The 27,385-nt window shown below is 41.4% G+C and overlaps 1 protein-coding gene across 2 annotated transcripts in view; it reads right to left on the bottom strand.

The window, feature by feature from the left end:
- The window catches only part of WDFY4 (WDFY family member 4), a 746,928-nt gene that overhangs the window by 236,280 nt on the left and 483,263 nt on the right, over positions 1-27,385 (bottom strand). For both annotated transcript variants that reach the window (XM_029609624.1, XM_029609625.1), the window contains one exon: positions 11,093-11,241. In XM_029609624.1, coding sequence (XP_029465484.1) covers positions 11,093-11,241 — 149 coding nt within the window. The remainder of the gene's footprint in view (positions 1-11,092; positions 11,242-27,385) is intronic.

Below are 27,385 nucleotides of genomic sequence, written 5' to 3' on the forward strand. Positions count from 1 at the left end.
ATAATTTGGGCTACTGTCACTTTGACTCCATTTAACAACTGTTTTATACTAATGCCCATATTATAATTATCAGTCCTTTAAGTTTGTGATTTTAAAGAATATTTATCTCTCTCTCTCTCTCTGTATGTATGTATGTATGTATGTATATATATATATATATATATATATAGGCATTTATTTATTTATGAAAATGTATAGCCCACTGATGCATAAATCTCAGCAGGATACAACAAAACAAACATAATTAGGCTATAAGGCACCCCAAAACAGTATAAAATAACAAAATACATCAAATAATAACAATCATAATCATCAGTTCTGAATCACCTTATCACGATGTCACACATAAGACATGATCATCATCTGAATTCCCCTTAGAAACAAAGTAGAACTAGAAGTTTGCACAGGCCTCATTGAAAAGGAAGGTTTTGAGTGACTTCCTGAAAATAAGTAAATCTTGGGTCACTTTAAGGAATTCAGGGAGTGCATTCCAAAGGGTGGAACTGGCCACTGCAAGGATGCATTCCCATGATTCATGTAAACATACCGTATTTGTTTGATGGAAGGTACCTCTAACAAATGTTTAGAAACTGAACAGCGAGTACCACAGGGTTGATATACACATAAACCTGCTGCCAAGCCCCAAGTCAATGCCCATGCAGGCATTTGAACACTAACACTAGTATTTTGAACCTGTTACGATACTGAATTGGGAGCCAATGCAGATTAAACAGCACTGGGGATATATCCTGAGATGCTGAAAAGATTTTATTTGGATTTTCTAATGTTATCTCAAGAATCTTTACCAAATTTGCCAAAGTTTCCTATATACCAGATCGGGAGCAGAGGGTTGCCATGGAGGGCATGGTAACCAACGTCCCCAATGGAGCTGGGGAATTTGATTTACCAGCCTTCTTGGAGCAGACTGGTACTGAAATGTTGGAATCGGCTACTCATATTGTCACATTATTTTAAGAATTTGACAAGCAATTAACCATGAGGTTACTTTTTTCTAAAAGTCAAGATTTTTGTTCATGGGGAAGAAAATTGCTGTTTTCCCTGATGTAGGCAGGGAAACACAATCTAAAAGAAAGAAGTTTCTTGATTGAAAGTCCAGAGTTTTGGCTCATAGGGCTCAGGTTTCTGCTTGAATTCCCATGCAAATGCCATATTACATTCCAGGCAGGATGCAAGGTTTATTTTGTTTGATCCCTTACAGCTTGAAAACTTTCTACAAAATAGGGAGGTTCCTGTTTAATTACTTCTGGATGAGACATTAATATCTAAAAATGATCAGCTTTGCTTATATTTGGTTTCATTTTGTATTCTCATCTTCTTCTCTATGTGGGCTAACTTCATATCAAACTACATTATCAATTTCCTCTTCAATTCAAATAAAGTGCATATAAAAAAGCAGATGCAAAAATTATTAATTGATCTTCATACTAGGCTTGAATATATTATTTGAAATAAAATAAAAAGATAAAGTTAGAAACATTGGCATAACCTGTTATGGAATGCAGTTTTTAGAGAAATGCCTTGTTTTGCATTGCCAAGAAGTTGAAAAAAATTTGTATTATAAGCAGATACCTATTCAGAACATTTACCACAGTTATGACAAAGGGAACATTTCCCATGTGATACATGTTTACATTGTACATGTATCATCACGGGATCAAACTGGATCATTCCTAATACTGGTCAAAAAATAAAAATAATAGGCAAGACTAATTGTGCCTCAGCATGGGTGGTATATATCATAATGGGGTAGATTTTAAAACCCCTGCGCACGTAAATCCTCCCGGATTTACGCGCGCAGGGCACTCGTGCGCCGGCGCGCCTATTTTGCATAGGCTGCTGGCGCGCGCAAGTCCCGGGGCTTCGTAAAAGGGGCGGGAGGGGGCGTGCCCGAGGGGCGTGTCCGGGGGCAGGGGCGGTCCGGGGTGGGTCCGGGGGCGTGGTGACGGTTCGGGGCCGGGCCGGGAGGGCGGACCGGAGTCCCCCGGCACTGCGGCCTGTGCCGGGGGATGCCAGGGCGGCGCGCGCAAGTTATGCCTGCTTCAAGCAGGCGTAACTTGCCCAACAAAGGTAGGGGGGGATTTAGGTAGGGCTGGGGGTGGGGTAGATAGGGGAAGGGAGGGGAAGGTTGGGGGACGTGGAAGGAAAGTTCCCTCCGAGGCCGCTCCGATTTCAGAGCAGCCTCGGAGGGAACGGAGGCAGGCTGCGCGGCTCGGTGCGTGCAGGCTGCCGATTTTGCGCAGCCTTGCTCGCGCCAACCCCGGATTTTATAAGATATGCACGGCTATGCGCATACCTTATAAAATCTGGTGTACTTTTGTTCGCGTCGGTGGCGCGAACAAAAGTACCTGCACGCATATGTTTTGAAGATCTACCTCAGCATTTCCATGTTCACTATTGTGTGTGTGGGACACACAAAGAGACTGTTGGGAACATGGTTGAAAGAACAGTGGAGCTGTGTTACCATCAAAAAAAGTTACTGCTTCAATAGTATAACATTATATTGAGGATGCACAAGAATTCAATGAATAAAAATGGATCGTTATCCAACAGACATGGAGGTGGTGGGTATGATCATGTGGGGAGATGGATAAAAGAGAACACTTTTGGATTTATAATCTTAAAACAATGCAATTGCTGTGTCTAGATATGGAGGTAGAATGCTACTCATCGATTTAAGAGCTCAGAAACAGACTGGCATAATTAACTTATTTAAGTAACATGGAAAGTAGTAAGCCGTTCAATCAAAGAAGTATCACTATGTGGTAAGCAGTGATTGGAGGCATTTGATGGCAGGTATATTTTAAACATTTGTGTCTGTTCATTCGCTTACAGGAACACTGTCAATGAAGAGCATGGTACCTTCCCCCTGATGCAGGAAATCTCAAGATTCTGAAATACAGACCCTCGTCGGGATGTCTTTCTAAGTTAAGTTCCAGAATATTTTAAGTGTAAATATATATATATATATATATATATATATATATTTAAAAAACTCTATTAAAGTGCAAACTTAAAAGACCAATAATTATAATATGGGTGTTAGCAAAATACAATTGTTTAATGAAGTCAAAGTGATTCTAGCCCAAGCTATGAGAATGTTTTGATAGTGGGTAAGAGTTGTAAGAGGATATGTGCATGGTTATTATAAAGTTTTTAGGTCTTTTTTAATTTTTTCTTGTCACTCATGGTTCTTAGTTCTTCCAGCATGGTGTTCCAAAATTCAGGACCTGCTATAGATATTGCCCTTTCTCTTGTTTGTGACAGGTGGGAGTTATGTAATGTAGGGATTGAGAGGAAACCTTTATTTTGTGATCTCAATGTTTATTGGGGTTTGTGTTGTTTAAGTGGTATTCCAAGCAGATCATTATTATTTAGGTTAATGATATTGAATATGATCGTTAATGTTTTATATTGGATTGTAGATTGAATTGGTAGCCAGTGTAATGCTTTCAATGTAGGAGTAATGTGGGCGTATTTCCTGGCTCCGAATAACAGTGTTGCAGCTGCATTTTGAAGAAGTTGTAGTGGTTTTATGTGACAAGAAGGAAGACCAAGGAGGAGGGAGTTGAACTAGTCAAGATTCCAAAATATTAGTGTTTGTAGAACAGTTCTGAAGGCTGTAGTAGTTAGTAAAGGTTTCAGGTGGCTTAGTATCCGCAGTTTGCTATAGCCGGATTTTATCAATTTACTGACATGCCCTTTCATTGATATGTTTTCATCCAGTTCTACTCCTAGGTCTCTTGCTTGCGTCGATGGATCAATTTGGCAATTTCCTAGGGCTATAGCAGGTGGTAGCGTTGTTGGGGGTTTCAGTTTAACGATATGATTTCTGTTTTTTTGGTATTTAGTGTTAGTTTAAGTTGGGAGTTTTTCATTTATCATTGTCATATATTTTGTGATTGATGCTGTGTTTTCTGTTGAGTTTGTTAGTAGAAAATAAAATTGTAGATCATCCGCATAGAGGAAGAAGTTTAGACCAAAGTCTATGAGTACTTTACATAATGATAGCATGTAGATGTTGAGTAGTGTAGCAGATAGAGCTGATCCTTGAGGGACTCCAGTGTTACATTGAAAGGTGTCAGATATCTGATCATTGCTCTTGAACTTCATGGACATTGTTGAATTTTTTATGTCCCTCCTCCTTTCTTTCTATCCACCAACAGACACGTTTCTTCCCTGCCATGTTTCAACAGGTTAGCAGCGAATTTGGTAAGATAAATAGGTGAAGAAGCAGGAAAACAAAATGAAACTGTGGCCCCTATGTGCAACAGACGTGTAGATGTTGATGTTTTGGGATGTGTAATGTAAAATGGAGAGTTTCCCCTTGTTACAGCCCCTTTGGGCTTTGTTTAAGGAAAAAGTTATAAAAACACCACTTAGTCTGGGGCTCTCCAGGGGTGCAGATCTAAACTGAGGATATGACTGTGACCCTCTCCCAGGGTTACAACAGGAGAGAAGCAGGAATTAAGACTGAGATTCTTACCCAGAGTTTCAGGAAGCCTGAAGGGAAGGAACTAAGATTTTTATAATGTTGTCATGAAGATTGGAAGAAACCTGTACTTTAATGGTGATGGGAATTTTCATGGACTAGGAGGTAAACTGTGACTGCAGGAACTTACTTGGAGAATTCCTATCTACTGAACAGAGGGATTTTCTCCTTGAGCTGATCAGACATTATAACTAATTTTGATAATGGAAAGGAAAAGAGGCCGGGGTAACCGAAGAAAAAAGGATTTTGAGTTGAAAGGAGAAAAGATCTAATTGGGAAATGTAATTTTTCATTTTGCTGTTACTACTTCTTGTGCTGTTCCACTTTGTTTTATTCTGAATCTACAGCAGTAAACTATTTTTATGTTGAAACACAACTACTGAGTGGACATTGGTTTAATACTTAGGAGTGTCCCTGATCTAGTACTGGCCCTGCAGGTTATCCGGTCCCCAGATTTTCCCCCTCCTTTGGAGGGTGGCCTCAGTGCTTCCCAAGGTTGGTAGGGTGACTCCAGGTGAAATAGGGGGTACAAAACTATCCATGTTCACAAAAATATCTAAAAAGATTATTTACCTGTTTGTATTTTGCATATCTAGGGTAGTGTATATACTGGTCCTTGCAAGTCTCATTGTTTCTCAAGTCTGCTTACACAGTGCTGATGTCACAATGCCCCTCTCACACCATATACTGGACTATCTGAGTTTACTAGAGGATCCATAAAAATACTGAAGCAAAAGAAGACTAGGAAGACCGTGTTTTAATACTGTTTAAAGTTTTCCAAACAAAACTGACATTGAAAGGGCCCACATTTTTCTCACCAGAGTTGATGATAATCACTTTTAGCAAAGAAAAATGCCATATAACTGTTTCATTCATAACCTCTGTACTTAAAAATAGTGTCTGGTGATCTAAAGACAGCAAAATAATGTGACAAGGTGATAGTTAAAGCCAGATGAATGCTGGGCTGCATAGAGTGAGGAATAACCAATACAGGTCCTTGGTGAGGCCTCACCTGGAGTACTGTGTTCAGTTCTGGATGCCGTATCTCAAAAAGGATAGAGACAGGATAGAGGCAGTCCAGAAAAGGGTGATCAAAATAGTGTGGGGTCTTATTGGAAGACTTATGGGGAGAGACTGAAGGATGTAAATATGTATACCCTAAAAGAGAGGAGATGCAGAGGAGAACAATGCAAACCTTCAGATACCTGAAAGGTTTTAATGAGACATGTTTCTTGAGCTTTACAAACAGTAAAACTAGGAGTTATGATATGAAACTTCAGGTGACTCAGAACCAATATCAGGAAATATTTCTTTACAGAGAGGGTAGTGGATGCCTGGAATGCCCTTCCAGAGAGGGTAGTGAAGACAAAAACAGTAAACAAATTCAAAAAGGCATGGGATAAACACTGTGGATTCCTAAAGGTTGGAGCTGGAAATTAAGAAAAGGGTGCATGGGAAGTAACCAGCATAGAGCAGCAGCTACTACCCCTAACAGTCAGAAGGCATGGCTATTACTACCCAATTAGCTTACATGATTTTGACGCAACTTCAGCATCACTCTCTGCTTCGATGGTGGGGGGGGGGGGGGGGGGGGGGGGGGGGGGAGGGGGAGAGGGGAATTAGATTCAGATGACAACCAGCACTGAGCCCTGATTTTTACAGTCCATGGTACTGATACCTAGACATTATGTAGGACTGCTTCTATGGCTAAGTCCAAAAGGAAAGCATGCTCAAGCAGCAGCATTGTATAAATTATCAGGAAGGCCGCTCACACTGTAAAAATGTTGCTAGCAGTAATTGTTTTATGGGGTTGACACTTGCTTGGTTTTGATTGTTAATATTACTACCCTTAACATAAGGCTTGGGGGTAACCTGCACGGAGCAGCATTTACTACCATAAGAAGTTGATGGGCACACAGAATGGACCATTTGGTCTTTTTCTGCCATCATTACTATGTTACTATATTAAAAAAAAAAAAAAGCTTCTTGCTAGCTGATTCATTACAGCCATAATAAGTTTGAAAGCTATGTCGGGTAACTTTTCAATATTAATATGTGTGGTAAATATTTGCATACCATAGCACCCATGGCATGCAAAAATTTAGAGATGTGCATTCATTTATTACGAATTAGGCAATTTCAACAAAATTGCCTAATTCGTTGTGGTGCGGGAGGACTTGAACCACGAAACGGATTTTCCCTGAGCTTCGGGGAAAATTCGTTTTTCGGGTTAGTGCAGGAGGAGGGGCACATTTATTAAAAAAAAAAAAAAAAAACCCACCCCAACCCTTAAATTTAACTTTCTTACACCATCCCGATCCCTCCCCAAGACTTACTAAAAGTCCCTGGTGGTCCAGCGGGGTCCCGCGAGCGATCTCTCCTTCCATGCTGTCGGGCCTACTATGACTCAAAATGGCGCCGATAGCCTTGCCCTTACGATGTCACAGGGGCTACCGGTGCCACTGTCACATGCTCCTACCATGCCAAAAGTCCTGCCAAAAGTCCCTGGAGGTCCAGCAGGGGTCCGGAGCGATCTCCTGCACTCAGGCCGTTGGCTGCCAGTATTCAAAATGGCGCCGATAGCCTTGCCCTTACGATGTCACAGGGGCTACCGGTGCCATTAGTCAGCCCCTGTCACATGGTTATAGGTAGGAATTACAACAATTGGGAAACTTATATTATCACAGTCTGTGGTAATACCTGAGCTAAGATAGCTTATTTATTGCAAAGTGCGCTATTACCATAAAACACACTCCTCTTCCTATCACATGCGATAGTTTGATGAATCTAGCCCTAAGACCAGACTGAAAATTTGAGTATAGGAGGTTGCTAACTTTTCTTAATGTACACGGGGCTTATGAGTCATACTTTTTAAACATAAGATGTAATTATTTTTGTTAACCAAAACTAAAGAATATCTAATCACTAGACATTTTATTGAGCCACAGGTTTTGGCGAAACAAGTCTTTAATGAATTGGCAATATAACCTTGTATCATCCATTATCCCAAAGAGTTTTCCAAGCACAATTACTCTTAAAATACTATACTGAATGGATGGGCAATTGTGAACCTCAAGAGCCACAAACAGGTCTGGTTTTCAGGCTGTCAATATTGAATAAGCATGAGAAACATTTGCCTTCACTGTATGCAAACATACCTCATGCACATTCATTGTGGATATCCTGAAAATGAGATCTGTTTGCGGAACTTGAGAAGCAGAGTTGGCAACTCCACTCCAGCAAACATGTTGTACATTTAAAAACTCAGGTCTAAAATTCAATTTCCAGTATTGATCAGTATTCACAAAACATGATCAATCACAAACTTGGCATCACTTCACTAAGTATTAATTAGAATGAGGGCTGCCTTTGAGCATCAGACAGAACTTAAAGAAGGGTCTTGTAAAATCAGGGTTTGTTTTCACCAGCATGTTCACTCCTTTTCAAAGTGAGAGGCACAATACTGCATGTTGTTGCCTGAAAAAAATTTGCCCACATAAGAAGGGGCAGGGTTGGAGGCATTTCAGGGCCTGGTGAAACTTTAGTCAGAAAGTGCTGATATTTAGCATCATCTGTCTAAAGATACCAGAACAAGTTTAGTTAGGGTGAAGAGCAGGCCTAAAGAAGAAACAATTGAAATGACACGAGTCAACTAGATACTTACGATCAAAAGGGAAATTTTTGCTACAAATACCTCTTGTAAAATGTTTTTGATAATTAAAATTGTTGAAAAGATCATTTGAAGGTAGTGTTCCAGCACTCTGGAATAATCTCCCCCTTGAACTAAGGAAGGAAATTCATCTAAAATAGTGTAGAAGAAAGCTAAAAACTTGGTTTATGTCTCAATCCTTTAACACCCAATATGGCTATTATTGAGTAGGAAAGAGGAGTGAGATTTGAGGGTAGGATTTTTTATTTTGTTCTTATTTAGTTTGAGTTTATTAATAATATTTTATGTTTATGTTTATTTAATTTTTAATTGTATTATGAATGTGTTTTAATTTGTATTGCTATATGTGATATTTTGCACATCACTGAGTGATTTTTAATTAATGAAAAAATATAAAAATATTTTTAAATGAATAAAGTTCTGATAACTTTATACCAAGATAAGTTATGCTGAATAGCCAGGTAAACTTTGCCACTTACCATACCACAGAATATCTATCTCACTAATTTTTAAACACATACTTTTACTTATCTAGATTACAATGGGCATTATACTTTAAAATTTGAAGCTTTAAGAAAATGTATTTTTAGATGATATGCAAATGTTAGAAAAAACAAACATTGTTCATAAGGAAGCTGTAGATCTAGGGGGTAAAGGCTCAGGAAGTATTTTTTCATGGAAAGGGTGGTGGATGCCTGGAATGCCCTCCTGGAGGAGGAGGTGAGAACCAAATTAATGATGGAATTTAAAAGAGCATGGGATAAACATAAAGGATCTCTAGTGGAAAGATAATGGAAATAAAGCACTGATGCACTCTCGACGAGGGGGCTATCAAGCTAGGGCAAGAGTATATTGTAAAAATGTCATCTTTGTGTACCTTTCCCCATTCTAAATCACATCAAATCTTTACTGATGTGTACTGTGCTGTTCGAACATCTGATTGTGCATGTAAAACTGCCCCCCCCCAAACCCTAGACCACCACCAAAACCTCACCTCGAGTTACTAGATGACCCTCCTACAGCAGTATAAATAGATGACAAATAGATGTGCTACCCCAGAGATGCTCTCTCTCTCTCTCTCCCTCTCTCTTTCCCCCCTCCGCGAAAAGGGATTCATGATAAATATTACAAATCCCATTTAGGGCATATCACATAGCTTAATACCAGGAAAAAAGGTGTAGAAAAAAGGTGTAGTATGACAACATGTCATAATACAAGTCACAAAATTAAATGTAAAATGTTCCAGGCAAAATGTACAATGCAAAATGTTCAATGTAAAATGTCGCAAATTTCAATGCAAAATGTTAAAAATGTTTAATCGTAAATGACACAATGTTCCATTGTAAAACAAGAAGTCCCCTCTAACAGACTCCTCTGTTTCCAATGTAAACCGGTGTGATATGTCCGATGAACATCGGTATAGAAAAATAAATAAATAAATAGTTATTTTCGGCATTAAAACATGTTAATCAATCGCATGCAACATTAAACAATCCTCATTTTCATAAACTCCTCCCATTTGACTACATTTTCAAAATTTGCATATGTATCACGCGATGTGAAAAATAACACATGCATTATCACAGGCGTTAGGGCCCCAATGCCCGTGATAACGCCCTAACACATTTTGATGAATGACCCTGTATGTCTGGTAATTAATACAAGTCATGCCATAAAAAGCAGGTCATGATATTACCTCAAGGTGTTCCCTTTAGGCCCAATTTTTAAAAAACGGCACACGTGAAAACCAGGAGATATGCACATGGCAAGAGCGCCGCAGGGATTTTCAAATGCTTGTGGTCACGCATGTATCTCCCGGTACATGCAGAAGAATGGGTTTGGGAGAAAGGGGTGGACCAGGGCGGTGTCTGGATGGTGCCTGGACAGGATGTGGGCGGGCTAGGACAGCGCCATTAGGCATTGTCCCGCTGAAGCGCGCGCCGGCAGTCAACCAGCCCGCACCACCTGCTACTGCTCTGGAGAGCAAGTAAGTAATAAAACAACAAAAAAAAAGAGCTAGTTAGCAGGACTTTAGGGGATGGGGTTAGTAGCAAAAAAGGGAGGCAGGTTAGGTAGGGGCTTTAGGAAGTTCCTTCCCAGTTTGCTCCTTTATTGGAGCAGACTGGGAGGGAACAGGGATTAGGGCCTATCGCGTCGCTGTGTGCATGTAGTAAAATTTTCCCCCATTATGCGTGTCAGCATTCGCGTGCACCGATATAAAATCGTGTGCACAGGTAGCCAATTTTATAACATGTGCGTGTCAACGTGCGCATGTTATAAAATTGGCGCATCCATGAGTGCACACCGGGAACCGCGCACACATGGATGCCTGTGCGCGGGTCTTAAAATTTACCTTTTCATGCATTCTATGTGAAAGGTTGCTAATCAAAGCTGGAGCTTTTGTATCATACATCTTAAAGTCCATAGTGTAGAACTGACAAGTTCAGGGTCTCCTACGATAGAATTAACTTTTGTTTTCAGCAAGACTGGAAATGAAAATCATACTTATGCATGAATTTTCTAGCGTTTTTAAATTTGATCCTAAGGAAAATGATGTTACCCTAGTCTGCTAGGCTCATGCTGTGCCTTTCCTCCAGATTTGGACTCGACTAGTGCTGGCTGGAAATTATCATGTCTCCAATTGGACAGATGGACAAACTGAAACAGCCTCCTAAGCACTGTTTTGCACGGGTTACAAATGCTATTTAAAAAAATGGCTCTCACATAGAAAAGCAGAAAAAGAAAGATAAAAGAACAGCAAAACCTATAGGACAGTCGGTATCAATTCATTACCTACAGCTTATCTTGGAATACAGTGCAGGCAGAGTATTGCATCTTACTTTTATGTTTGGTGCTGTACCTTTTCAAATTGTATCCTCACAATATGACACAAATAAACCTAGGTTAGTTACCTTGATATGCAGTGGATGGTGCAGTACACATCCCCCAGATGAGATAAGGTAAACTGCTCACAGATGTAGAAGTGATCTCTACCAAACAGTAGTACTCCTTCTGATGTTATGTGCCCTTCTACAATCACTATAGAGTATTTCTGTGTGATCTACAATGAAAAAAAAGGAAAAAGCACATTTTTGCCATGCAACAATTTATAATCTCTTCAAGGGGCAAAACAGATTATTGGAGAACTATTTTGAACACAATTATTTCCATTTTGTGTCTATAGGAAAATATTTTGCCTTCTACATAGCTGAGAACACTGGAAATTCCTTAATACTAGTATGGTAATCCTAATAATCTTAATACGCATTTTAAATATTTTTAATTGTAATTTTTCGGTATAATTTCAAATACAAAGTCTCTGAGTCAAAAAGGAAAATATTAGAGATGTGCTTTCATTTGAAAAAAACAGGAAATTTCACTGAAATTTCCTGTTTTGTTTCATTTCATTTTGGACACAAAGGGCCGGATTTTCCAGAGGATTTACGCACGTAACCGGTCCTGAGCGTGCTGGGCTATTTTCAAAAGGCCTGGCGGGGCGCGTAAAGCCCCGGGACACACGTAAGTCCCGGCACTTGCAAAAAGAGGTAGGCTCAGCAGCTCCTGACACAGCAGCCATTTGCCGCTGTGTCAGAGATCGTGTGCTGGCAATCGGCTGGCAGGCGCAAAAGGTTAAACAACAATTTTGGGGGGGTTGGAGTAGGGCTGGGGGGGGAAAGGTTAGGGAAAGGGGGTGGGAAGATCAGGTTAGGGGGAAGGGAAGTTTTCTCACAAGCCGCTCCAATTTCGGAGTGGCCTGGGAGGGAACGGGGGAAGGCTTCATGCGCACGTGACGGGTAATGCACGCACATATAGGCCGCGCACGCTTCTTTTAAAATCTAACCCAAAATGAAAGAAAAACAATTTCAATTTTGTTAATTTTTCTTTTGCTTTGCTTTCTAAAACAGCCAATAGCCCCACTCCCTCATCATAAAAAAACAGAACCGGCACCGCGAAAGTTAAAAATTTAAACTGCGGTAATGTGAATCAGGTATCATTGGTCTATGGCTTTGTAATTAAATTTAAAATGTGTGAAAACTATGATGTATTATTGTTAGAGTTTTAAAATATTCGTATTTTGACTCTGTAATATAAAGAGAGAAAAAAAATTAAGCCACACCTGTGGGGCCTGCCTGTACCCTCCCCAGGCCATTCTTACTCCATCTGTGGCCCCATCCATACAACAAAAAGGGCTGCCCAGTGGAATTTTGAATAAGGACCCAGCAGGTCAGGAGAACCTGGGGATTGCTCCTGCCTCATTTGGATTTCTTAAGACCCAAGATGTGCCTTTTAAATTTTTATGACACAAATGCTGTTTTGTTTTTTTTCTTTCAGCATGGGGATCTCAGCCACTTTTTTGTATTTTTTTCTTTTCTTTTGTTTTTAGCTTATTTCATATCAAATAAACAAACTGAAATGAAATAAACCAGTAATATGAAAAAACAAAAATAAAACTGAATGAAAAACAAAATGAAAAATATGTAAGTGCACAACGCTGAAAAATATACAGATAGGGCGGATTTTAAAAGGATTTACGAGCGTAACCGCTCCTGCACGTGCCGAGCCTATTTTGCATAGGCCCGGCGACGCACACAAAGCCCGGGACGCGCATATGTCCTGGGGCTTTGTGAAAGGGGCGGGGCTGGGGCGGGACTGAGGCCTCCAGCATAGTCGGCCGGCGTGCGCAAGTTACACCTGCCAGAGGCAGGCGTAATTTACAAAATAAAGGTGGGGGGGGGGAGATTTAGGTAGGGCTGGAGGGCGGGTTATATATGAGAAGGGAGGGGAAGGTGAGGGGAAGGTGAGGGGGGCCGCTCCAATTTCACCTCTTTAGTCTTCGAAGCGGCCTTCAGAGGGAACAGGGAAAGCCATCGGGGCTCCCCTAGGGCTCGGCGTGTCCAAGGTGCACTAGTGTGCACCCTCTTGCACGCGCCGACCCTGGATTTTATAACATGCGCGCGGCTGCACACGTATGTTATAAAATCGGGCGTACATTTGTGCGTGCCGGGTAGCGCGCAAAAATGTAGGCCCCGCATGTAGGTTTAAAAATCTGGCCCTTTATGAAGATGAAAACAAGAAAATAATACATTTTTAGGAAACCGGATATTTAACAATTTACTACTTACAGTTGATGATTTGCAAAATAAACAAAGTTATAGTTTATAAGGCTAAAAAAGATATATTTTAATAGTATTATAGTGAAAAATAGGCCAAAAGAAAAGTTAAATTTTGTAAGCCAGTTTGTTTGCACATTTTTTAAATAGCATAATTTTCACTCATGGATTGAATTTCTGTAATTTTTGAAAGGAAATTATTCCATAGGAAAAAATCATTCAAGTAAAAACTTCAGCAAAATATGTTGTGAAACTTTTGGCAATAAATATTAAATTGGCAAATGTTTTACAAAGCTTTTTGCAGAACCTTTTCTTGCATGATCTTTTTTGCAGATTTATTTCTATTTATTTGTTTGTTTAAATTAGATTAATCATCCAGTAGAGCTGAAGATGATGTGCTTATGAAATTATAAAATAATATAGCATGATAGTAATATAATACTACAATAGATAACATAGAATATTATATATTTAATGCAATATATGTCCAATGCAATTATATTTAAAATAAAAACAAACAGCATAAACCTGAGTACAAGTAAAACAACCCAGTCCAAATAAAACCAAATAGCCAAAAATATAACCGGCTGTGAATATGACTATGAAAATTTGAGTGAAAAAAATAAGATTCTCAATCTTAAGAAATTATCTTCCAAACGAAGCATTTGCAGAAGGAAGTTGTATAGAAAGGGCCCAGCACATGTAAAGGCCCGAGCTCCAGTTTAAGCCAGTCTTTACTCCCTAGGAGAAGAAATACAAAGGCAAAATTCAGTCCCTTACCTAAGGGGATGTGCCAGAACATAAAGGTTCAGTTTGTTGGCCAAATAACTTGCAGAGCCTTAAAAGTAAGACAAAGAACTTTAAAACTGAGCTCCAAATGTATGTCAACTGAGGCTGGCTAAAACAGGGGACATGTGTACCCAGAAAGGTCTCCCAGAAACCAGTAGAGCTGTGGCATTTTGAATTAACTGTAAACTATGTACATTTTTCACTGGGTAACCCTCCCCCCCATAAAAGAGAGAATTGGAAAGCAGTAATGTCTGCAGCAGGAGGATAGCAAGCAATTAATTTGTGAGGGGGGCCAAGGTTAACATGGGGTGGCACTGTGCCAGCGCCCCCATCCCTTATCCCATCTTATGTGTGTTTTCATGGCAGCAACTGCAAAACCCTCTAATTTCTAGCAATACTCTGGATGGTCTGTGTTTTCACTCTCTCCTTACCCTGGCTTTCTCTCCTGCCTCTTCTGTAGTTAACCCAGCTACTAGATGCAAGTGTTAATCTCTCAAGCTGCTATAAAGCAATTACAGTATATAAACAGGTTTCCACCAAAAGGTGCTGAGGGGGGATAATCACCTGCCAAAGTTTAACTGAAAACATTTATAGCCTCTCTATAGGACTATCCCAAGAGCTATATTTTTTTCCCTGTTCAAGTTAATATTTTTAAAGGCACTGAGGATTGTGGGCTGGCAGCAATTGTAGTGCCTCCAGACCTTCTAACTACTGCACCTTTAAGGGCTGACTCAAATGTTACAGGATCCCACTGCTAAGGGAGGGAGCTTGAGCCAAATGTGAAGGCACATAGACCATCCAGGCCCCCTAATAGCTATGCTCCTGGCCTGTAGAAAATGTTTAAGGTGGCACATGAAACAAAGCAGGTATCAGCCATTCTTCAAGATAGACTGAAGGTGCTTCTCCAGCTGGAGATGAGGGTCCAGAAATACCCCCAAGCTCTTCACAGAAAGCTTAATAAGAAATGGTATATCATCCAAAATAAACTGGGAGGCAAGGGATTCAATATCAACTTTACTGATCGAAGGGATTACTGTTTTAGCAGAGTTGACATGTAAAACTGTTTTCCATGTATAAATGGACTTATGAAAATTGCTACTGTCATGCGAGTAACCCCTCTGAAAATTCACTTCATGCAGCTGATTTTCAAAAGGCTTGCTTGTGTAAATGGAGTTTACACTCATAAATGGGATTTTAAAAATTGCTACTTTTACACGTGTAAATCCTTTTGAAAACTACCTCCTAAATACTCAACATGAAGCCAAAATGATCATATGTGTGGGAGCAATAAATTAGCAAATCATCGGCCAAACATTATGAGCTGAAACCAGAAGTTGCAGGAAAATAGACAGGAAGAAAAGATGCTCTAATCAAAAATTGTGCAAGCAAACTGACATTTTTGGGGTTTAGGAATATAAATTTGGCTCTTTGCATTGCAAAAGTTCTGACTGTTAGATATTTACATAATTTGGCTAGATACTGTATGTTAGTTTTGCAAATGTTTCCATTATTTCCCCATGAAAATTTGATGAGATTGTATATAGTAATATAAAAAAGTAACAATGGCAGAAAATGACCAAACAGTCCATTCAGCCTGTCCAGCAAGTTTCTTTTGGTAGTAACTGCTGCTCTGTGCAGGTTACCTCCATGTTTCTGTTAAGGAGAGTGACTACTAGAGATGTGCGAAGCCCGAAATTTCCCGCAGTTCGGGCCTTTTAAATTCGGGAGGACCCGAATTTCAAATTAGTGTGCACTAAACCCGAAAACAAATTTTTCACGAAATTTCTGGAAAAACTCTTTTGAGTTTTGGGCTCCCCGAACCAGGACGAATTAGGCAATTTCAACGAAATTGCCTAATTTGTCCTAGACAAATGCACATCCCTAGTGACTGCTGCTCCGTGCAGGTTACCCCCAAGCCTGTGTTAAGGTAGTAATATTTACATGAGGTTAACCCAGGCCCAAAGAGCTATCCAAGATACCTATAAGTCAGTAGTATCATAGGTACGGAGACGGTAATTTTGTGCGCATATTTGTCGGCTCGCATCCACAGACATGTGCGCGCAAGTTATAAACTAGCCTGGACGCTCGCAAGTTTGCTCAATTTTAAATGGACGCGTGCATCCACACACAAATCCTGTATCTATCGCGTAAGTGGGGACATTGTACAAGGGAAGCACGCCAATGCCATTCGCCATTTTCCCAGTTCATTTCCAGTTCACCCAGTTAAGGGATAGGACTTCCACCCCCCCCCCCCCTTAGTTTAAGATCCTCCCTTCCTCCCTGTTAGCCCGACCCTTAAAACCCCGCTGACTTGCCAAAATATTTCTTTTTTAAAACTTACGTCCTCCATAGCAGAAGTAAAGTTACACGGAAGGGGACTCCGGCGCGCACCAGTGCATGTAAGTATTTACGTGCTAATCAGGCTCCGAAACGCCCATGCCCAGATCACGCCCCACCCATTTTTATAAGCTTTTTATTTGTGTGCACAGCAGGAGATACGTGCATATTCGGGTGGGTTTTAAATTCTGCTAGGCACATACCAGGCCCAACTTGTGCACGTATCGCCCACTTTTGGGTGTGTGCCAGGTTTTTAAAATTCACCTTAAAGGACGGGAAATAATGGATCATTTAATCCCAGGTAGTAGGTTCTCATTCCTATTCCCCCCCCCAGTTAATAGTACCAGAAAGTCCATTGGTTTCCCATTCCTGTTAGTTTTGAGAAAATAAGTGAAGTTTGGTAAACTTCAGCAAATCTTGGCATGAGGGTTAGTAAAGGCAAAAACAGGAACAGTATCGTAAGTTAAAGAAAGCACAGGAGAAGCTCAGAGGATCCTTTGTTGTGAGCAAGTGAAGGTTTTTGGGTGTTCAAATTATTTATTACAATATGCACAAAACGTTTACACAATTCAAGAGAACCAAAAAACAACAACCAACTTCTTACTGAAGAAAATACAAGTCAAATACATAGGATTAAAAAAAAAAAATGAAAGAAGCAACCAGAATCAATCCCAGGAGGTTTCAGCTGAAAATGAGAGAACTGTGTCCTACATTTTCCTTTGAGTGGGTCAATGATTGTATTACTCTGAAGCTGCCAATTTAAACTTAAAGTATATGGTGAGAGAGTGAAGGTTAAAACTGAGTTCAGGCAGAGCCTGCAATATTGCAATAGGAAAGAAAAATGCCTAGAAAAGATGGGCTTTGCAGTCCTTATTCTCTGTTTTTAAAATGTTTCTGAAAGTTGATTGTTCAGGTGAGTCACGAGTATCTGAAGATAAGCAAAACTGAGAAGTAACTGTCATGCTCACAAGGTTCAGACTTATGCTAATTCATCCTTTTGTTTTCATTGTCTTCCTTGAAATCACTGTCAACCTCACAGTGATATCATCCATGACATTCTTGATAACACAACATTTCACTATGTAGATTGTATGTAACGGTGCCTACAGTAGGAACTGAAAAAACCAATAATCAACAAGTAAAATTCTCTGTTCACACAAGGTGAGGCTACTTACTCATCATCTAAACTTTTAAAGCCATGCATAGAGCATTTTTAAAGCCACAAAGATATAAACAAAGCCCCTCAGTTTACAACCAATAAATTTGTAACTACATTATATGTCTCTATATCCCAGCTCACCTTAGTCATTATAAGCTCTCTTAGTGCTGTTTAGTGGCAACTTACCTGTCTCAATTACAGTATAAAGATAGTAAAATCCCATTGGACTCTGGAAAGTATGAGGCACCTGGGTGCTGACATAAGTCTGCAATTAACATACTGGATATTAAAGAAACCTGCCTCTTTTTTCCAAACAGAACTGTTCTGCGATAAAATGAGTTTGGTAATTATTAGAATAATTAATCAATGATGCAAAGGTGACATCGAATAATAGAATAATTACTTTGCAAAGTGCTTGCCTACAGCAATATATAGCAAGTGACTTTGCTCACATGTGCAAGAACAGAATGAATATGGTCACAAGTCTTACGGTAGCATCCAAACACATAATCCAAATAAGAATCCATTCTTCTGCAGCAGCACAATGTCCGTTTTCAGAGCTCAATACAAGATCCAAAGCCTGTATACTGACGGAGGTAATCAACTGTAGTTTTCTAAAACAAACTATTTATTGGGGGGAGGCACACAATCTATTTATTTATTTAAACTTATATTCCACAACCTCCAACATGTTGTTTGGAGTGGATCACACACTTTACATTCATAATATCAAATCAACACAATAAGTCACACATACAAATTATAACAATCTGAATCTGCAGCTTGAGATGTTCCCTCACTAATAAAAGGTATAGGCCAGGCAGTTGTTTTAGACTGCAAAACTCCCAAAGGGTATTATTCTCTATATTGTTCTAATTAAGACTGTGCAAATATGAGGGATGTGCATGCAAGTTATACAATAGCCTGGCTGCGCACATATGTGTGCCAAATTTTAAGTGGGCGCACTCTTGTGCATGCAAATCCCACTTGTACTATAGAAATAAGGGGATTTTAAAAGGGGATTGCGCCGACGCCATTCCCAGTTTTACCAGTTAGTCCCCAGTTCGTCCGGCTTTTAAAATTCACCTCTTAGTGCAGACTAACCACATAATTAGGGAAAACCACACAAAAAACTATGAACCATTTTAAAAATGAAATCAAGCAAAAAATGACACGGACTGAAAATGACACAGAAAATAATAACCTGAACACACCTAGCAAATATCAGTTTTACATAATTTAATTGGACTTCCCATACATTCTAAAAAGTCAGCACTATTCTGCCAAAATTCAAAATTCAATTAAAAAATGTGTTCAAATTTCCTGTTTAACAAAATGATGAGTGAATTTCAATGACAAGGGGTAAAAAACCCAGCTGAAGGTGAAGGGTAATCTCCCAGAAATGTTTATGGAGTTAAGTTAGGAGCTAGAAGAACAAGGCAAAGAGAGAGAAAGAAAAAGAGAAACAGAGAAAGAGAGAGAGAGCAGTAGAAAGAGAGAGAAAGGAAGAAAGGTTTTTTTGTTTTAAAGTTTGTGTGTACTGTTTGAGTCCACAAGGTTTTTTTTGTTTTGTTTTTTTAAATAATTGTTGGCCTTATTTTTATTATAGTACAGAGGAACTGGTGCTGCTGGTGTTGAGAGTCAGAAGAGCCAATGAAAATTTTCCCTTAATTGCAGAGGCTTTGCCCCCACAGAGTTGACCACTGTTGCCTGATCTAACTGCAGCTGCTACTGAGATGGAAGAGGCTGCTGGACTACAAAACAGGCCCAGCCTATGGCACAGATGGCTCAGTAGCATCTGTAGAGGATGGAAGAGAGAGGATGAGAAGGAGGCAAGGATGATAAACAAAGTGAGAGAGGAGGGTAATTGCAAATCTCCATGCTGCCACAAGATCCAGGGTATGAGATTATTTTTGGATATCCCTGGATGGAAGACTGCAGCCCAATTGTTGCGTTCGTGCCTGCTTTCGCCCTCGCTCCACCTTCTCTACCTGTGTGGCGACTCCCTCCGTGCCTGATGGATGGCTTGATGCCGCGGCGCCTCCATGCCGCTTCTCCCCAGCATCCCCGGGCCGGCTTGACGCTGTGGATACGCCATGTTTAATTGTCATCCATTTATACTGTTCCATATGTTCTACGGTTCCATGTAAAGCTCCACTCTCTGTTGAGCAGTTCTTTGTTTTATGTAAACCGGAGTGATTTGTAGTCCCTACAAGAACTTCGGTATATAAAAATTAAAAATAAATAAATAAATAATGTTCCTGATGACGTAGGATGTGCGTGCGTTCCGAAGTATGTACCAGCAAGGGTGCGAACCTCAGGGACGTCCCCCTGTATTGACGTCATCCGCTTCCAAAATCAAAGGTCTTTTCTTTTGCTAACAACTCGAGTTAGCAAGGACTCCGATTGGACTAGCTCCGGCTGTCCAAACATCATCTTGCATTACAGGATTGTTTGCGGGATTCCTACGGACCCGCTTCACTCTTGCAGCATTGCCTCTCTGGACCTACCAGGGGTACCTGCTCCTCGGGGGCCTTGTTCTCTTTCTCTATTTCAGATTACAGAAAGGAACATGTTCCTAAACCCTCTGAAGACTCTCCATTGCCTGGAAGCGATCGCAAGATACGGACATTGTGAGTTATTACTTCAGACTACAGACAGGAACCAGTACTCGCTCCTCGCGGTCCTATGTTCCTGAACACTCTGAAGATTCTCCTTGCCCAGAAGCCATCGCAGGTACAGACGTTATGAGTTATTATTTCAGATGGTATATAGGAACCAGTACTCGCTCCTCGAGGGCCTATGTTCCTGAACACCCTGAAGATTCTCCATTGACTAGAAGTTATTCCAGATACAGATTAGCGTGAGTGACCATCGCTCTCTCAGAGCTTCCCTGGAACCAGGTACTCGCTCCTCAAGGGCCTAACCCTTTCCAACTACTGAGCCATATAAAGACTTTGTGTGAGATATCATCTAGTGCTACCTATGTATATCTGCATATCCTGTCTATTCACTATCTACAGTCTCTTTGCAGCTCAGCAACCTGGGAATCGCAGTTCCAGTCTCTGAGGGACTTCAGCCCTGCCGGGCATACCAGCTCACTACTGCCACCTCTGGTGGTTATACTGCTTATCTAATAAAGAACTATCTGTGTCTGTCTCCATACTCCAGCCTAGCCAGTGGTCCCACTCAGGACTCCCTCCTGAGGGCACTGTCATCTGCCATCGGCCCAAGGATTCACCAATTTACTTTCTGTCCAGCTAAGCACCATCACCAGTACTCCGCTGGTACAGATTGCCAACTCTGCAGTCTACATTAACATTGCCATTCCTTAACAGACCCATAGGAGGCAGTTCACTACAGATTGCTTTTCCTCCCTTAGGGGAGGGACTTCCATCAGACTACTATTCGTATCTGCTCGCTCCTCTCATCCACATCGCAGACCCTGCAACAGATTGCTTACCGCTAGCAGTATTACAACCAATTGCTGGCTCCTCCCCTTGTGGGAGTATCCAGCAGCAGGATCCTATCCGATAGCTCTCTCTAGCAGCTGACCCCACAACAGATTGCTAACTCCTCCCCTTTGGGGAGGGAATTCTATCAGACTGCTAATCTTTCTGCTAGCTCCTCCCATCTGCTAGCAGAACCACAACACCAATATATTAGAAATTATGAGACTGCCATCCATTGGCGGAAAGAAAGTATATGCCTAGTAATGATTTTAATTCAACAGGAACATCCCAAGTGAAGCTGTTTTCAGGCTGTGATACCTCATATATATCTAGAGCCTCTCAATATTTATCGGAGGGTGCTCTCATAAAGTCATATTTCAAGCGTTAACTGCAATATGTGGGCAAAGTTATATGCTGTATGGACTTGTTTATAATCACTGGTATCAACAGTCCCTTGATTTTGAACAATGCTTTTGCAATTTTTTTTAAATAATTTTTCATTTAAGGTTAAAGATAAGATGGAAAACGATCACTTATCATTATATGCTGAGCGTGCAAGGGTGACAGCTTTTCTAAAGAACACCGACATGAACCCGACACGTCCGTGTTTCGTGGACTTCTTCAGGGGTTTTAAATTTTCAGCGGTGTCTACAATATAAACAACAGAGGTTAAAGCATTTAAACCATGACTTTTAGTCAAAAAAAGTATAGAAACATACGTCATCCAGTGCTAAGAGCATACATTGTTGAAAGCTTGTCCCATCATATGAACGCTTCGTGCGTGATCACAGCTTAAAGAAGCAGGATCCGCCATCACTCTACCGCGCTTTATTTAAAGAGAAACTTCAGAGTTGGATGCAGACCAATCAGAATGAAAACCGGAAATGACGTTAGTAAGCTCAGGCTAAAATAATGATGACCACTCAATGTTGTCATTAAGTCCTGCTGGAGCTTCAGTTGCCAAGGTGAAAATCCACCACTGTTCCCCGTCATTTCCGGTTTTCATTCTGATTGGTCTGCATCCAACTCTGAAGTTTCTCTTTAAATAAAGCGCGGTAGAGTGATGGCGGATCCTGCTTCTTTAAGCTGTGATCACGCACGAAGCGTTCATATGATGGGACAAGCTTTCAACAATGTATGCTCTTAGCACTGGATGACGTATGTTTCTATACTTTTTTTGACTAAAAGTCATGGTTTAAATGCTTTAACCTCTGTTGTTTATATTGTAGACACCGCTGAAAATTTAAAACCCCTGAAGAAGTCCACGAAACATGGACGTGTCGGGTTCATGTCGGTGTTCTTTAGAAAAGCTGTCACCCTTGCACGCTCAGCATATAATGATAAGTGATCGTTTTCCATCTTATCTTTAACCTTAAATGAAAAAATTTATTTAAAAAAAATTGCAAAAGCATTGTTCAAAATCAAGGGACTGTTGATACCAGTGATTATAAACAAGTCCATACAGCGTATAACTTTGCCCACTTATTGCAGTTAACGCTTGAAATATGACTTTATGAGAGCACCCTCCGATAAATATTGAGAGGCTCTAGATATATATGAGGTATCACAGCCTGAAAACAGCTTCACTTGGGATGTTCCTGTTGAATTAAGTATCATTATATACATCACCATTTTACAGTTTTTCTTGGATAATCGTAGTAATGATTTTATACATTAGATAGAATCACTGTATGCTAATGATTCTAAATCCATTTATTAAAGACAACCCAGCCATTTTGGTATACAAAGTCAAAAAATGTGTTTTGGTTTGTTCATTCATTTCGTAGGTCTCAGTCATTTGTTAGTTTCATTTCAAGCAAAAAAAAAGTGTTTGTTCATTTTATTTTCTCATTTGTTTACCATAATAATCAATGGGGGACGCAAAGCACACTAGTTTGATCTTCCAAATTGGGATTTTCTAATCATTACTAATGAAACTGATATCATCAGAAGGGTGAGTGCTTGCCAGCACGTCAAAACAGATGACACCAAGGCTGTATAAGTGGGGTAAAGGGCATCAACAACAGTGGCATGAATCTCCTACTCCCAAGGCTGTACAAAAGGGGTAAAAGAGCACCAAGTGTGGCATGAATAGCTCAAAGCACCATGAAGGGGGAACAAAGCACCAAACGAGGCAAAAAAAACCCCAAGGCAATGATACAGGGTGAAAGCAAATGAAAGAGTGGCGTGAAGAACCAAATGCATCATGTGAGGTGCACAGCAGCCACCAAGAATGGAAAAAACATACCAATGGTCCAAATGAGGGGCAAAGGAAAGGACACAAATCAAATTGGTAGAAAGCTCTAAGCTGGGAGATGTCATAAAAAAAACCTAGAGGCCTGATGTCACTTCCATTTAGCATCATTAAGTAAAGGAGCTGGCTGTCTGGGCTTGATAATGGTCTTCACTGGAGGTTGAGATGATACTGACTAGAGGAAGGAAATGCTCTTTAGCCACTAATTGTTTAATATCCTGTGATTCATGGAATCCAGGACGTGACTTTTCTTCTGAATTAGTTTTTGTAAAAACTGCCTCCATTAACTCAAAAGCAATAATCATGGAGGAGTGCAGTCCTGATTCTGGGTGCTACACCTCTGCAGCTCTTGCCTTTTGTTGTGGTATAATACATCAAAGACTAAATACTGGATGAAACCAATAATTGCAAGAACCATAAGGGAACAGAATTTAAAGAAAATGTCTATGAGAGCATGAAACCTTTAAAGATAATTGGATGGGTAAGGCCTATGTAAAGTTTTGGATGGCTAGAGAAAGACCAAGAGTTGGACAAGTACCACAGGAGAAGGGGATGTGGAAAGCACCAAGAAGCCAGCTGGAGCAGTAGAGGAAGCATCCTAAGGTATAAAGAATGGCTTGGAGTGGCAACAATAGCAGTACCACCAGCAATTAATAAAAACTGAAATGGTAGTAGCGGAGCAGCATAGCAAGAAGAGTGAGTTGGAAGGAGGAAAATTGGCATCAAAAGCTGTTGCGTTCGTCGGTCTTCGACGGCTTCGTCCCACTTGTTGCACCCCTATCTCGGCTACTCCCACTTACCTGGCAAGATGGCTACCGCAGCATCGTCAAGCCGTCTTCTCTGGTGTCCAAGGAATGGCTATGGTGCAGCCGTACGCCATTGCTCCTCCCAGGTACCTGCTAGGGTGTGTGCGCAACCCACGTCTAAGTACGCCCAGTGGCGCAAACTTCAAGGACGTTCCCTCAGCTGACGTTACGCCCATCCGGGTATATCTACTTCTCAAGATTGCTAGCTCATTGAGTTGGCAAAGGCTTGAATAGTCTGACTGTTCCTGTCTGCGCTACTCTGCCGCTCCCTGCTGCCTGCAGGAAGCTTTCCTTCTGTCCTTCGGGGTTTGATTACTAACCTGGGTACCCGTTCCTCGGGGGCTCTCTGTTCTATTTCATGTGCCATTCAGGGATCAGGCACTCGCTCCTCGAGGGCCTGTTCTCCCTGCCTCAGTGCCTGTACCATCTACTACTATCTGGTGGAATCGCTTCCATAACAGCTAACACCGAGTTAGTACACTAACATCTCATCTGTCTCATCCACAGTAGTTCCTGCTGCGGAACCTCCTGACATCATCGGAGAGAAAGGCTCCCTCTGACGAGGTCCCTGAGACTACAACTCACCACTGCCACCTAGTGGCTACTTCTTGCTGTATAAATAAAGATTCATTCCGGTGTTTTGTGCATAGAGTCTAGCTCAGTGCTGTGGCTCCTCACGGGGCTCCTCCCCGTGGGCGTGGTCATCACCACAGCACCCAAGGATCCACTAAAACACACGTAATAACAACAAAAGCCCTAGGAAAGGTGCAGCTAGTGTGCAAAGCAATGGATAGCCAGGACAAGACCAATAGTTGGCAAGTACTGCGGGGGAAGGAGATTTAAAAAGAAACACAAAGACAGTCAGAGTGGGGAATGCCTGTCTCAGAAGAAAGAATGTGGTTGTTCCTACCAGTAAGATAGGCTTCTGAAAACTGCAAAGATCAAGTCATGCATATGTTATATACATATTACCATTATATCGTTATATAAATCGGTTATAGTTCCACCTGTTACTTGTATAATTGTGGTGACTATAGAGAATACATTCTGATGAGCACTGATCACCAAAACATACTGCAGGGAATCGTAAAAACACAAATTCATCAAAATCATCAAGATGTACATGCAGGGAATCACAAAAGGCACAAAGTCATCTAGACCCCCAAAGCATAAACTGTGGGCAAGTACAAAAAGCATAAAGTTGTGAAAACTCACAAGATGTACAGTGAGAGCAAACTGCATACAGTATAAAAGTATAAAAAATCAGCAAAGCATACAGTGCAGGGAATCACAAGCAGGATAAAGACATCAAAACCCCCAAGACGAACAGAGCGGGAAATTGCAAACAGCAGAAAGGTGTCTAAACCCCCAAGGAATATAAAGTGTCCATTGCAAACAGCACAAAAGGTCTATAAACCAAATGATTGGACTGTGCTCAATTTCATACAGCACAAAGGCCTACACAGGCCTTGGCAGCAAGATGGAAAACCATAAAAGAGGTGAGGTGGGAGGATAAATTTGTATTTTCTTTTTTTTTCAAATTTTTTTTATGGGGACAAAACACGTTAGTATAATCAACACAGAAGCAGAGAGGGAGAATTAGGCTGATATCCAACCAGCAAACAACATGGAGGCATCAAAACTATCATGCTTGTACATCATAGGCATGGCAGGTAGGCAGGGTAGCAGTAAGATGGTACATCTGTGGCATGGCAGGTGGACAAAGTGGCAGCAAGACCCTAAGGTGGTACATCTGTGGCACAACAGGTGGTCAGAGAGCAGCAAAATTCCTAAGATGGTATATCTATGGCATGGCAGGAAGACAGAGCAGCAGCAGGACCCCTAAGGTGGATATCAGAGAAATAGCAGGTAGGCATGTGTGAGAAAGACACAGAAGGTGGTACATCAGGGGAATGGCAGGTAGGCAGAGTAGTAGGAAGACCGATAAGGTGGTACAGCGGGTGTACAGCAGTTAGGCAAAGCGGCAGCAAGACCTTGAAGGTTCTTTGGGTTGACTTGCCAATTGCATGGAATATCTGGAAAGCGCATCTACTCTGGAGCCAGCTTTGAGCCCTCTGCCATTATGAAGACAGGTTCACTGGGCACACTAATAGTGTTGAGTCACCTTGCCTAGGTTTGGCCAGACTGTGGGCACTTGTGCCCAATGTGCAGCACATATGTATCCTCAATGGGATCTGAGAGCTAGCATGTCACAAAACTTTCTTCTGGGGTATAGGGATGTGAATCGTGTCCTCGATCGTCTTAACGATCGATTTCGGCTGGGAGGGGGAGGGAATCATATTGTTGCCGTTTGGGGGGGTAAAATATCGTGAAAAATCGTTAAAAATCGTTAAAAATCGAAAAATCGAAAAATCGAAAAATCGAAAAACCGGCACATTAAAACCCCCTAAAACCCACCCCCGACCCTTTAAATTAAATCCCCCACCAAATAACTTAAATAACCTGCGGGTCCAGCGGCGGTCCAGAACGGCAGCGGTCCGGAACGGGCTCCTGCTCTGAATCTTGTCGTCTTCAGCCGGCGCCATTTTCCAAAATGGCGCCGAAAATGGCGGCGGCCATAGACGAAAAAGATTGGACGGCAGGAGGTCCTTCCGGACCCCCGCTGGACTTTTGGCAAGTCTCGTGGGGGTCAGGAGGCCCCCCACAAGCTGGCCAAAAGTTCCTGAAGGTCCAGCGGGGGTCAGGGAGCGATTTCCCGCCGCGAATCGTTTTCGTACGGAAAATGGCGCCGGCAGGAGATCGACTGCAGGAGGTCGTTCAGCGAGGCGCCGGAACCCTCGCTGAACGACCTCCTGCAGTCGATCTCCTGCCGGCGCCATTTTCCGTACGAAAACGATTCGCGGCGGGAAATCGCTCCCTGACCCCCGCTGGACCTCCAGGAACTTTTGGCCAGCTTGTGGGGGGCCTCCTGACCCCCACGAGACTTGCCAAAAGTCCAGCGGGGGTCCGGAAGGACCTCCTGCCGTCCAATCTTTTTCGTCTATGGCCGCCGCCATTTTCGGCGCCATTTTGGAAAATGGCGCCGGCTGAAGACGACAAGATTCAGAGCAGGAGCCCGTTCCGGACCGCTGCCGGTCCGGACCGCCGCTGGACCCGCAGGTTATTTAAGTTATTTGGGGGGGGGGGTTCGGGGGGGTGGGGGATTTAATTTAAAGGGTCGGGGGTGGGTTTTAGGGGGTTTTAGTGTGCCGGCTCACGATTCTAACGATTTATAACGATAAATCGTTAGAATCTGTATTGTATTGTGTTCCATAACGGTTTAAGACGATATTAAAA

The sequence above is a fragment of the Rhinatrema bivittatum genome, chromosome 7 (genome assembly GCF_901001135.1).
Source record: "Rhinatrema bivittatum chromosome 7, aRhiBiv1.1, whole genome shotgun sequence".
In the NCBI taxonomy this organism is placed as follows: domain Eukaryota; kingdom Metazoa; phylum Chordata; class Amphibia; order Gymnophiona; family Rhinatrematidae; genus Rhinatrema; species Rhinatrema bivittatum.